The 14,664-nt window shown below is 41.4% G+C and overlaps 1 protein-coding gene across 4 annotated transcripts in view; it reads left to right on the top strand.

Moving 5' to 3' along the window:
* The window catches only part of axin2 (axin 2 (conductin, axil)), a 74,686-nt gene extending 64,688 nt beyond the window's left edge, over positions 1-9,998 (top strand). For 2 of the 4 annotated variants that reach the window (XM_061974370.2, XM_072915833.1), the window contains one exon: positions 8,308-9,998. In XM_061974370.2, coding sequence (XP_061830354.1) covers positions 8,308-8,434 — 127 coding nt within the window. In that variant the 3' untranslated portion in view covers positions 8,435-9,998. The remainder of the gene's footprint in view (positions 1-8,307) is intronic. The other 2 variants (XM_061974369.2, XM_061974371.2) reach the window with 1 other exon arrangement.
* The last annotated feature ends 4,666 nt before the right edge of the window (positions 9,999-14,664 follow it).

A 14,664-nucleotide genomic window follows, 5' to 3' on the forward strand; every position in this document is an offset into this window, starting at 1 on the left:
CCATGGTATTTCTGTTCTAAATTGGCCCGCCAACTCCCCTGACCTTAGCCCCATAGAAAATCTGTGGGGTATTGTGAAAAGGAAGATGCAGAATGCCAGACCCAAAAACGCAGAAGAGTTGAAGGCCACTATCAGAGCAACCTGGCCTCTCATAACACCTGAGCAGTGCCAGAAACTCATCGACTCCATGCCACGCCGCATTAACGCAGTAATTGAGGCAAAAGGAGCTCCAACCAAGTATTGAGTATTGTACATGCTCATATTTTTCATTTTCATACTTTTCAGTTGGCCAACATTTCTAAAAAATCCCTTTTTTGTATTAGCCTTAAGTAATATTCTAATTTTGTGACACACAGAATTTTGGATTTTCATTTGTTGCCACTTCAAATCATCAAAATTAAATGAAATAAACATTTGAATGCATCAGTCTGTGTGCAATGAATAAATATAATGTACAAGTTACACCTTTTGAATGCAATTACTGAAATAAATCAAGTTTTTCAAAATAGTGTAAAGTTTCCTGTATATGTTTTTTTTCCTTCTTTATTATGCATTTTCGGCCGGTGCGACTTATACTCCGGAGCGACTTATAGTCCGAAAAATACGGTAGCCCAAATTGAAAGGATGCCCTACCTCTGACCATGGAGAGTAATGATGTTGGTTATTATTGTGTTTAATGCTTGTTCATGGGAGTCATGTTATCTGTTGGGTTCAGACGGAGGACCGTGTCTGGTGTGTGTGTGTGTGTGTGTGTGTTTTGAGAAGGGGAGGGCGTATGGTGTTTTGGGTGGGGGGGTTAGTGGGAGAGTTTGAACTGCAGCGATTTTGGGTCCCATCTGGTATTGATTTCCATGCTAAGGCACACTTAATACGCGGCTTTGAAGCCCCGGCCGCTTTCATTTGAACCAACAAAGACTCTCACAAATGGCCAGCATGCAAATGCTTCACTGATGCTATCAGGGGCCCTCTCAACCCCCTCCACCCCCCAGCTCACACACACCACCACGCACTCCTCCTCCTTCGCCTTCTTCTGCTGTGTACGTGCACCATGTTTACACACGCTGTAGTCATTTGATGGCTACTTTGTTGCATTAGGAAGATGCTGTGGAATTAATTAGCAATGTGATCAAGCCTGCTTTTTTTTTTTTTTTGTTCACTAGAACCGGGAGATCAACAGTTGTGACGAGGGTCTGTCGGCCTTATGCCTTCCCCCTCGTTCCTCTCTCTCTCTTCTCTATCCCTGGTCCCTGTGTGGTACGTCCACATTTTTGGGGGGCAAAAGGGAGAGCAGTTTAACAGCAGCCAGAGAATGTGTGACGTTTTGGTCATTTCTCCAGCATGGCAGCGGTTCAACAAAGAACAGTAATGCTGGGCCCTGCCAGACGATATTGGTGCCAGATGTCAGTGCGAAGGAAAAGGGGGGGGTGGGGGGGGTTTAGCCACATAAAACATGTTCCAGTGGAAATTCTGGCTCTCGGGCTGTGGATCATGATGGCTCTTTTGATGATTCCTCATGTCGCTGACCTCTTCCCCAGCAAACAGGAGAGACGCTTCTTGATGGTCTCTTTATTTGCTTCCTGTATCTTACGGCTTTTTAGTACCTGCACGTTGAAGGCCCCCCAAACACACCCCAACTTTCCCCAGAATGCTTTTTCTCAAGATTATCCTTTTATAAGAATGGCCTGTTCTCGTTAAAAACGTAACATGGTTGCACACACACACACGTTCTTGTATTTGCTACCTTCTTGAGACCTCTGAATAATGCCTACCTCTTTAGGACCAGCCTTTCTAGATATATAAGTTTTTTTTTTTACAACATTAATAATATATTCATACTATGCAAATATAAAAAAGGTACGCTTTTAGTAGAAAAAAATGTTTGTTGAATTTTTTGTTTGTAATTGGTTTTTAATCTACTTTATTTACTTTATTCCAGTATGTCTCTATATACATATACATATATATATATTTTTTTTAATTAGTTTTCACTATTATGTTGGATCCACTATGGACTGGACTCTCACAGTATTATGTTAGATCCACTATGGACTGGACTCTCACTATTATGTTAGATCCACTATGGACTGGACTCTCACACTATTATGTTAGATCCACTATGGACTGGACTCTCACACTATTATGTTAGATCCACTATGGACTGGACTCTCACTATTATGTTAGATCCACTATGGACTGGACTCTCACACTATTATGTTAGATCTACTATGGACTGGACTCTCACTATTATGTTAGATCCACTATGGACTGGACTCTCACTATTATGTTAGATCCACTATGGACTGGACTCTCACACTATTATGTTAGATCCACTATGGACTGGACTCTCACACTATTATGTTAGATCCACTATGGACTGGACTCTCACAATATCATGCTAGATCCACTATGGACTGGACTCTCACACTATTATGTTAGATCCACTATGGACTGCACTCTCACTATTATGTTAGATCCACTATGGACTGGACTCTCACAATATTATGTTAGATCCACTATGGACTGGACTCTCACACTATTATGTTAGATCCACTATGGACTGGACTCAACACAATATTAAGTTAGCTCCACTATGGACTGGACTCTCACACTATTATGTTAGATCCACTATGGACTGGACTCTCACACTATTATGTTGGATCCACTATGGACTGGACTCTCACACTATTATGTTAGATCCACTATGGACTGGACTCTCACACTATTATGTTAGATCCACTATGGACTGGACTCTCACAATATCATGCTAGATCCACTATGGACTGGACTCTCACACTATTATGTTAGATCCACTATGGACTGCACTCTCACTATTATGTTAGATCCACTATGGACTGGACTCTCACAATATTATGTTAGATCCACTATGGACTGGACACTCACACTATTATGTTAGATCCACTATGGACTGGACTCAACACAATATTAAGTTAGCTCCACTATGGACTGGACTCTCACACTATTATGTTAGATCCACTATGGACTGGACTCTCACACTATTATGTTGGATCCACTATGGACTGGACTCTCACACTATTATGTTAGATCCACTATGGACTGGACTCTCACTATTATGTTAGATCCACTATGGACTAGACTCTCACAATATTATGTTAGATCCACTATGGACTGGACTCTCACTATTATGTTAGATCCACTATGGACTGGACTCTCACACTATTATGTTAGATCCACTATGGACTGGACTCTCACAATATCATGCTAGATCCACTATGGACTGGACTCTCACACTATCATGCTAGATCCACTATGGACTGGACTCTCACAATATTATGTTAGATCCACTATGGACTAGACTCTCACAATATTATGCTAGATCCACTATGGACTGGACTCTCACACTATTATGTTGGATCCACTATGGACTGGACTCTCACTATTATGTTAGATCCACTATGGACTGGACTCTCACACTAATATGTTAGATCCACTATGGACTGGACTCTCACACTATCATGTTAGATCCACTATGGACTGGACTCTCACACTATTATGTTAGATCCACTATGGACTGGACTCTCACACTATTATGTTAGATCCACTATGGACTGGACTCTCAACACTATTATGTTAGATCCACTATGGACTGGACTATCACACTATTATGTTAGATCCACTATGGACTGGACTCTCACACTATTATGTTAGATCCACTATGGACTGGACTCTCACAATATATGTACTTCAAGTCATTACAGTATGTCTCTGTATACATATTTATTTGATTTATTTTTATAAATTTTGGCCAAAATGGGCACATTTCAATTTCTTACACACACTTGTTATTTCATATGTTGACCACTTTTAAAAGCGACACACAGTCAATGTAAAAAATTCCTCCTTTTTGGGACCACCCTAATTTTGATAGATGTCACCAGCAGGGGTGCAAATGAGACATTCTCTATTCGAAGCAATGTTATTGGGACCATGATTTATGTCATCACTTGTTCACACCTCATATGGAAGATACTTTTCCTTCTTCATGTCTCAAGAAGGATAGAACTACAAGAACACACACACACACACGGAGCAAATCAAGGCATTTTTCCATGACATGGTTAATGAGTGGATTGTGAGTGAGACACCCCTCCTCTTTACTACTAACCCACCCCTGCTGCTTTCTCTTCCTCAAAAATAAGAACGATGGCGGGTTGCATCATTAACGACCCACATGATGTTATTAACCCCCTCACTTCCTCGTTGTTCAACGTTTACGTCCTATAGAGCGCTCCCGTTTGTCTACTTTCTGCAATATGCTGCAATATCATAGTTAGCGTGTCTGCCTCACAGTCAGGATCTTCAAGATCTAAGTTTGCATATTTCCAACGGGTACTCGCACATCCGCGAAACATACACAAAAGGTCTTTTCCACCAAAAGTTCTAGAACGGGTGTCGGCAAGGCTCCTTCCTTGAGTTTGACACCTGTGGCCTAAGCGCTTGCATCAGGGAATGATGGGCTCCTAGCTTGTGTGGTGGGGGCCACTTTTGCTTGAGACCCTGACAGATGATTTTGAAGCCGCCTTCAAGCGCTCTGTAGGACAAATGTTGTCACCACCATGACTGATGACATCTTAGCTGCCTGTTACCTTCCTTTCTCTCCTAGCTTTCCTCCACGCCAGATCACTTATTTAAAGTCGTGGCGGATTTTTTTGCCTGCCATATCTGCAACGCTAAAAAATATAAACATTACTCTGACACAGAGGAAACTATTTTTATTTTTTTCTATAAACACGGCATGCTTGTAATGCTTTCTTGGAGTTAGGGGTGGAAAGTTTCCGGTAAATTTACGGAAACTTTTTCGGAAATTTATCACGGGAAGTTAAGCTAGAGAAGTTTGGAAATATTGACTAGAGATGTCCGATAATGGCTTTTTTGCCGATATTCCGATATTGTCCAACTCTTAATTACCGATTCCGATATCAACCGATATATACAGTCGTGGAATGAACACATTATTATGCCTAATTTTGTTGTGATGCCCCGCTGGGTTGCATTAAACAATGTAACAAGGTTTTCCAAAATAAATCAACTCAAGTTATGGGGAAAAAAATGCCAACATGGCACTGCCATATTTATTATTGAAGTCACAAAGTGCATTATTTTTTTTAACATGCCTCAAAACAGCAGCTTGGAATTTGGGACATGCTCTCCCTGAGAGAGCCTGAAGAGGCTGAGGTGGGCGGGGTCCCGGAAGAGTTAGTGCTGCAAGGGCTTCTGGGTATTTGTTCTGTTGTGTTACGGTGCGGATGTTTTCCCGAAATGTGTTTGTCATTCTTGTTTGGTTTGGGTTCACAGTGTGGCGCATATTTGTAACAGTGTTAAAGTTGTTTATATGGCCACCCTCAGTGTGACCTGTATGGCTGTTAACAAGCTATTCCACTTAAATACCATAGATCAAATATATTTACCCCATCAACACTTACCTGACTGGATGAAGTCCTTGGGCTCAAATACTAGTGTGGCCTCAATAGCCCTGCTGTAGTGTGTAGCATGCTGGGAATTATCTGTGAATGTAATGGAGGAATGCACAGTGCAGGGTTGAAATTCTACTGAATTTGCATTAACTCAGGTTGTTTTAGCTAATAATCATGCTGCAAGATCTAGCATGTTGTATTCAATGTTTATTTCCATATATTCCAGTTAATTCCCATGGAAAGTTTCCAACTTTGAATATTCCCGGAATTCTGCAACCCTTCTTGGGGTAACTCTACTGTTAGTTGACCTCGTGCCAGTCGATCTACCTGATCCTATGCAAACTTCCAATCAATTCTTCAATCAATCCATCTATTATAATTAGTCCGAAAAGGTTGGCAAAGGAAGCCAACACACCACTTACTGTGTTCACTTACCAGAGACAGAATGTTCACAGCACAGTCTGGGGTGTTCTGTAGGAGTCCAGTGATCCCTCCGTATCAGGCGCTCAATGGGGGGAAAAAAACACCTTTCAATCTGTTTCTTCTTTGGTAGTTGCTTCAGGTCTTTCCGGTGCACTGCGGTCGATACAGCGCCTCTATAGTGGCGCAACGCTGCAACTGCGGTTAAAAATACGTAGCTGCCGCAGAGGGACGTCAATGGCTCTGGCTGGGGGCGCCACAAAACTAGCTGGAGGAGGCCGCCACGCAATTTTGAACACAAGAGAAGGGTTCCTAGGACATACCGCAATGCTGGAATATTATTCTTACTGTAATTAGTCAGAAAAGGTTGGCAAAGGAAGCCAACACACTACTTGCTGTGTTCACTTACCAGAGACAGAATGTTCACAGCACAGTCTGGGGTGTTCTGTAGGAGTCCAGTGATCCCTCCGTATCAGGCGCTCAATGGGAAAAAAACACCTTTCGATCTGTTTCTTCTTCGGTAGTTGCTTCAGGTCTTTCCGGTGCACTGCGGTCGATATAGCGCCTCTATAGTGGCGCAACGCTGCAACTGCGGTTAAAAATACATAGCTGCCGCAGAGGGACATCAATCGCTCTGGCTGGGGGCGCCACAAAACTAGCTGGAGGCGGCCGCCACGCAATTTTGAACGCAAGAGAAGGGTTCCTAGGACATACTGCAATGCTGGAATATTATTCCTACTGTAATTCGTCAGAAAAGGTTGGCAAAGGAAGCCAACACACTACTTGCTGTGTTCACTTACCAGAAACAGAATGTTCACAGCACAGTCTGGGGTGTTCTGTAGGAGTCCAGTGATCCCTCCGTATCAGGCGCTCAATGGGGAAAAAAAACACCTTTCGATCTGTTTCTTCTTCGGTAGTTGCTTCAGGTCTTTCCGGTTCACTGCGGTCGATATAGCGCCTCTATAGTGGCGCAACGCTGCAACTGCGGTTAAAAATACGTAGCTGCCGCAGAGGGACATCAATCGCTCTGGCTGGGGGCGCCACAAAACTAGCTGGAGGAGGCCGCCACGCAATTTTGAACGCAAGAGAAGGGTTCCTAGGACATACTGCAAGGCTGGAATATTATTCCTACTGTAATTAGTCAGAAAAGGTTGGCAAAGGAAGCCAACACACTACTTTCTGTGTTCACTTACCAGAGACAGAATGTTCACAGCACAGTCTGGGGTGTTCTGTAGGAGTCCAGTGATCCCTCCGTATCAGGCGCTCAATGGGGGAAAAAAAAACACCTTTCGATCTGTTTCTTCTTCGGTAGTTGCTTCAGGTCTTTCCGGTGCACTGCGGTCGATATAGCGCCTCTATAGTGGCGCAACGCTGCAACTGCGGTTAAAAATACATAGCTGCCGCAGAGGGACATCAATGGCTCTGGCCGGGGGCGCCACAAAGCTAGCTGGAGGCGGCCGCCACGCAATTTTGAACGCAAGAGAAGGTTTCCTAGGACATACTGCAATGCTGGAATATTATTCCTACTGTAATTAGTCAGAAAAGGTTGGCAAAGGAAGCCAACACACTACTTGCTGTGTTCACTTACCAGAAACAGAATGTTCACAGCACAGTCTGGGGTGTTCTGTAGGAGTCCAGTGATCCCTCCGTATCAGACGCTCAATGGGAAAAAAACACCTTTCGATCTGTTTCTTCTTCGGTAGTTGCTTCAGGTCTTTCCGGTTCACTGCGGTCGATATAGCGCCTCTATAGTGGCGCAACGCTGCAACTGCGGTTAAAAATATGTAGCTGCCGCAGAGGGACATCAATCGCTCTGGCCGGGGGCGCCACAAAACTAGCTGGAGGAGGCCGCCACGCAATTTTGAACGCAAGAGAAGGGTTCCTAGGACATACTGCAATGCTGGAATATTATTCCTACTGTAATTAGTCAGAAAAGGTTGGCAAAGGAAGCCAACACACCACTTGCTGTGTTCACTTACTAGAGACCGAATATTCACAGCACAGTCTGGGGTGTTCTGTAGGAGTCCAGTGATCCCTCCGTATCAGGCGCTCAATGGGGAAAAAAAACACCTTTCGATCTGTTTCTTCTTCGGTAGTTGCTTCAGGTCTTTCCGGTGCACTGCGGTCGATATAGCGCCTCTATAGTGGTGCAACGCTGCAACTGCGGTTAAAAATACGTAGCTGCCGCAGAGGGACATCAATGGCTCTGGCTGGGGGCGCCACAAAATAACCCGCCACGCAATTTTGAACGCAGGAAAGAGCCTGGGGTTCCTAGGACATACTGCATACTGGAATATTATTCCTATACTCGTTGGGTCCCAAGGCAGGGATGGGTGCCCCGTAATCAGTGTCAATACTGTGTTCATGCCCAAGATCTGTACTACAAGGTGTGGAGATGTGGTACTAAAAACTCCCCGTCTCTTTCGTGTTGCAGGTACTATTTCAAGAAGGCCAGCGACGAGTTTGAGTGCGGCGCCGTGTTCGAGGAAGTGTCGGACGACTGCTCCTTGCTGCCCACCTACGAGGGCAAGATCCTGGGCAAGGTGGAGAGGATGGAGTGAGGGCGCCTCCTCACCAAACAAAGGGGCCGTCGGACTTAAAAAGAGTGCGGACTTTGCACCAAAGCACTCTTTTAAAAAAAGCGGAGAACTGCGTAGACTCTGAAGGTGAATGACCACTCGTGAGCGAAGCCCCGCCCCCTCCCGCAGGTGTACATTGCATCCCCTTGTGACGCTCGTATTGTCATGTAAAGATCTTTATTGCTTATTTATTGAAGAGAACCCCACACTATGGACATGCTGCTCGGGAGTGACACAAACTACTCCACATTCTTCTGATGGTCACTAACACTCCCCCTCCCCAAGTTGAACATTACATTTACTACTGCAGTGCTACTCGTGCCCCAGACCATCCCTTGCTAAGAGTGGAACCATATATGACAAATATAATATTTAATTGTGCCCAGCTCGCCTTGATCCGTCTCGTCTTAGTGCCTTTTGTTTGAGTGGCGCCGGCGTTGCACAAATAGCCTTCGCACAAGAGGCCATCAAGACCCCACACTCCCTCCCTAAAAAATATACTAATGTGTTTACATCCCAACAGAAGCTCTGCGTTAGCCCCCCCATGTGCTTATTGTGTATGCGAGACTGAGCGGATTTGTGTGTTGCAAGTGATGACGATGTACACGTACACATCGAGGACAGCAGCTGTGCCTACATGGATTCTTGCCGTGTTTGACCCCGTTCTAAGGGGTCCTGTTACTCCCTTGGTTTTCACAAGGGCCTCCCCCCCCCCCCTCTCCTCCTAAAAAAGATATTTTTATGCCATTTTTATGATTAGTATCTTGTTTCGTCATCCTTTTTTAATATTTTTTTCATGGCTTTCTTCGACTCCACTTAAACTGTAAATTATGCGTTCTATAGAGCTTGGTACTTTTAATTATTGTAATTATGAAGAGATGTAGCCTTTATTAAATAAAATGTTCTATTTTTCAAATGAGCAAACGGCTTCCTTTTGGGTTTTTTTCCCCCCCCCTGCAATGTATGGATTTCCCTCCTTTTTTTAATTGCATTGACTTCAATCCGCTTCCGCCCCGCTGAGGCCATCCGTGGAGAAATCTCCGTCAGATTTGCATCCATTATCAGCTCTTAATTTACTCCCTGTTGGAAATGAAAGCATGTAGCTTTAATTTGGCCATCGGAGCCGAGTGCGAGTCAAAGCGTGCATCTTCTAAGTGTGTGGTAATGAGACTTTAAGGCAAACATGGTATTTACACACTAACGCGTCGGGTCTCCTGCGATGCTTTAGTGTGTAAATACCATGTTTGGTTGTTGTAATTTCATCTTTGCCCTAATGACTGGCGAGGTGGACGACTCTTGACGTGATGTCACGTTCGAAATGAAAGCATGTAGCTCTAATTTGGCCATCGGAGCCGAGTGCGAGTCAAAGCGTGCATCTTTTAAGTGTGTGGTAATAATAATAATAATAATAGATTTTATTTGTAAAAAGCACTTTATATTGAGTAAACAATCTCAAAGTGCTACAGTGTATTAAAAAAATAAATAAAAAGATAATAAAGAACAGCCAAATAGCTATAACTAGTATGCATAGATCTAAAAAAAAGGCTTTTTAAAAAAAAGAAGGGCTTTTAAGCCTTTTTTTAAAAGCATCCACAGTCTGTGGTGCCCTCAGGTGGTCAGGGAGAGCGTTCCACAGACTGGGAGCGGCGGGGCAGAAAGCCCGGTCTCCCATTGTTCGTAGCTTTGTCAGCTCTTAATTTACTCCCTGTTGGAAATGAAAGCATGTAGCTGTAATTTGGCCATCGGAGCCGAGTGCGAGTCAAAGCGTGCATCTTTTAAGTGTGTGGTAATAATAATAATAATAATAGATTTTATTTGTAAAAAGCACTTTATATTGAGTAAACAATCTCAAAGTGCTAGTGTATTAAAAAAATAAAGAAAGAAATAAAAATATAATAAAGAAATAAATAAAAATAAAAACTAGAACAGCCAAATAGCTATAACTAGTATGCATATATCTAAAAAAAAAAAGGCTTTTTTTTAAAAAAAAAAAGAAGGGCTTTTAAGCCTTTTTTAAAAGCATCCACAGTCTGTGGTGCCCTCAGGTGGTCAGGGAGAGCATTCCACAGACTAATTTGGCCATCGGAGCCGAGTGCGAGTCAAAGCGTGCATCTTTTAAGTGTGTGGTAATTATAATAATAATAATAGATTTTATTTGTAAAAAGCACTTTATATTGAGTAAACAATCTCAAAGTGCTACAGTGTATTAAAAAAATAAATACAAAGATAATAAAGAAATAAATAAAAATAAAAACTAGAACAGCCAAATAGCTATAACTAGTATGCATATATCTAAAAAAAATGTTTAAAAAAAAAAAAAAAAAAAAGGGCTTTTAAGCCTTTTTTAAAAGCATCCACAGTCTGTGGTGCCCTCAGGTGGTCAGGGAGAGCGTTCCACAGACTGGGAGCGGCGGGGCAGAAAGCCCGGTCTCCCATTGTTCGTAGCTTTGTCAGCTCTTAATTGACTCCCTGTTGGAAATGAAAGCATGTAGTGCTTTAGTGTGTAAATACCATGTTTGGTTGTTGTCATTTCATCTTTGCCCTGATGACTGGCGAGGTGGACGACTCTCGACGTGACGTCACGTCGGAAATGAAAGCATGTAGCTTTAATTTGGCCATCGGAGCCGAGTGCGAGTCAAAGCGTGCATCTTTTAAGTGTGTGGTAATAATAATAATAATAATAATAGATTTTATTTGTAAAAAGCACTTTATATTGAGTAAACAATCTCAAAGTGCTACTGTGTATTAAAAAAAATAATAAAAAGATAATAAATAAATAAATAAAAATAAAAACTAGAACAGCCAAATAGCTATAATTAGTATGCATATATCTAAAAAAAAAAAAGGCTTTTTAAAAAAAAAAAAAAAAAAGGGCTTTTAAGCCTTTTTTAAAAGCATCCACAGTCTGTGGTGCCCTCAGGTGGTCAGGGAGAGCGTTCCACAGAAAGCCTGGTCTCCCATTGTTCGTAGCTTTGTCAGTCTTAATTTACTCCCTGTTGGAAATGAGTAAACAATCTCAAAGTGCTAGTGTATTAAAAAAATAAATAAAGAAATAAAAAGATAATAAAGAAATAAATAAAAATAAAAACTAGAACAGCCAAATAGCTATAACTAGTATGCATATATCTAAAAAAAAGGCTTTTTAAAAAAAAAAAAAAAGAAGGGCTTTTAAGCCTTTTTTAAAAGCATCCACAGTCTGTGGTGCCCTCAGGTGGTCAGGGAGAGCGTTCCACAGACTAATTTGGCCATCGGAGCCGAGTGCGAGTCAAAGCGTGCATCTTTTAAGTGTGTGGTAATAATAATAATAATAATAATAGATTTTATTTGTAAAAAGCACTTTATATTGAGTAAACAATCTCAAAGTGCTACAGTGTATTAAAAAAAAAAAAAAAAAGATAATAAAGAAATAAATACAAATAAAAACTAGAACAGACAAATAGCTATAACTAGTATGCATATATCTAAAAAAAAAAGCCTTTTTTTAAAAAAAAAAAGAAGGGCTTTTAAGCCTTTTTTAAAAGCATCCACAGTCTGTGGTGCCCTCAGGTGGTCAGGGAGAGCGTTCCACAGAAAGCCTGGTCTCCCATTGTTCGTAGCTTTGTCAGTCTTAATTTACTCCCTGTTGGAAATGAAAGCATGTAGTTTTAATTTTGGCCATCGGAGCCGAGTGCAAGTCAAAGCGTGCATCTTTTAAGTGTGTGGTAATAATAATAGATTTTATTTGTAAAAAAGCACTTCATATTGAGTAAACAATCTCAAAGTGCTACAGTGTATTAAAAAAGTATATAAAAAAAATACATAAAATTAAATAAAGAAAGAAATAAAAAGATAATAAAAAACTAGAACAGCAAAAATAGCTATAATTAGTATGCATATATCTAAAAAAAAGAAGGCTTTTTTAAAAAGAAGGGCTTTTAAGCCTTTTTAAAAAGCATCCACAGTCTGTGGTGCCCTCAGGTGGTCAGGGAGAGCGTTCCACAGACTGGGAGCGGCGGGGCAGAAAGCCCAGGTCTCCCATTGTTCGTAGCTTTGTCAGCTCTTAATTGACTCCCTGTTGGAAATGAAAGCATGTAGCTTTAATTTGGCCATTGGAGCCGAGTGCGAGTCAAAGCGTGCATCTTTTAAGTGTGTGGTAATAATAACAATAATAATAGATTTTATTTGTAAAAATAACTTTATATTGAGTAAACAATCGCAAAGTGCTAGTGTATTAAAAAAATAAATAAAGAAATAAAAAGATAATAAAGAAATAAATAAAAACAAAAACTAGAACAGCCAAATAGCTATAACTAGTATGCATATATCTAAAAAAAAGGCTTTAAAAAAAAAAAAAAAAAAAAAAAGGGCTTTTAAGCCTTTTGTAAAAGCATCCACAGTCTGTGGTGCCCTCAGGTGGTCAGGGAGAGCGTTCCACAGACTAATTTGGCCATCGGAGCCGAGTGCGAGTCAAAGCGTGCATCTTTTAACTGTGTGGTAATTATAATAATAATAATAATAGATTTTATTTGTAAAAAGCACTTCATATTGAGTAAACAATCTCAAAGTGCTACAGTGTATTAAAAAAATAAATAAAAAGATAATAAAGAAATAAATAAAAATAAAAACTAGAACAGCCAAATAGCTATAACTAGTATGCATATATCTAAAAAAAAAAAAAGGCTTTTTTAAAAAGAAGGGCTTTTAAGCCTTTTTTAAAAGCATCCGCAGTCTGTGGTGCCCTCAGGTGGTCAGGGAGAGCGTTCCACAGACTGGGAGCGGCGGGGCAGAAAGCCCGGTCTCCCATAGTTCGTAGCTTTGTCAGCTCTTAATTTACTCCCTGTTGGAAATGAAAGCATGTAGTGCTTTAGTGTGTAAATACCATGTTTGGTTGTTGTCATTTCATCTTTGCCCTGATGACTGGCGAGGTGGACGACTCTCGACGTGACGTCACGTCGGTAAACAAAACAAAGACGGTTACTAGGTTAATACCGACTTCCTGTCTGGGCCCGGCCGCCCCGGCATTCGTCCGACGCGAGCCGTGTAATTACAGCGGCTTGCAAATATGTAATTTTAATTTCAGAAATAGCCCGGTCTTAAAACGGCACCGTGATGTCGTCTGTCGCAAACACGTAAATAGGGAATTTTTTCCGTCTTATTTTTAGGCCGGGGAGTCAAACAAACACCCGCTGCATCCGCATCTTGACAAATATAGCTTGGTACGGCGTGGGAGTCCGACGCTAAATAGTACTACTGTGCTTTTAAAAGTCCCCCGTCATGGAAAGTGTTCTTTTGAATGACATTCTAACAGTAATGGAGAGCTTGTTTATGAGAGAGATCGTCTCGGTTGCTTTTGAAGTCGTAGCATTTCATGTTTGTCATTTAAGAAAATGTTGCCACCATTTCACAGAGGCCGGCTTTTAATTAGGCTTCACTACACATCTTAAATGACATCAGTTCAGTTTCATTCAGCAAATTGACTAAGTTAGCAAAATGTAAATAATATAAATTAATAATCCCCCAAGGGGAAATTAGGATTTTCAGCACAATCCCATTCAAGATCAGACAAACATTGCAGGGAGACAGAACAGGATGAAACATTACAGGGAGACAGAACAGTATCAAACATTACAGGGAGACCGAACAGGATGAAACATTACAAGGAGACAGAACAGAATGAAACATTACAGGGAGACAGAACAGGATGAAACATTACAGGGAGACAGAACAGGATGAAACATTACAGGGAGACAGAACAAGATGAAATATTACAGGGAAACCGGACAGGATGAAACACTACAGGGAGATAGAACACAATGAAACATTACAGGGAGACAGAACAGGAGGAAACATTACAGGGAGACCGAACAGGATGAAACATTATAGGGAGATAGAACAGGATGAAACATTACAGGGAGACAGAACAAGATGAAATATTACAGGGAAACCGGACAGGATGAAACATTACAGGGAGACAGAACAGGATGAAACATTACAGGGAGACAGAACAGGACAAAACATTACAGGGAGACAGACCAGGATGAAAACGTTACAGGGAGAAAGAACAGGATGAAATATTACAGGGAGACCGAACAGGATGAAACATTACAGGGAGACAGAACAGGATGAAACATTACAGGGAGACAGAACAAGATGAAACATTACAGGGAGACCGAACAGGATGAAACATTACAGGGAGACCGGACAGGATGAAACATTACAAGGAGACAGAACAG

Source organism: Nerophis lumbriciformis, linkage group LG22, assembly GCF_033978685.3.
Source record: "Nerophis lumbriciformis linkage group LG22, RoL_Nlum_v2.1, whole genome shotgun sequence".
NCBI classification, from domain to species: domain Eukaryota; kingdom Metazoa; phylum Chordata; class Actinopteri; order Syngnathiformes; family Syngnathidae; genus Nerophis; species Nerophis lumbriciformis.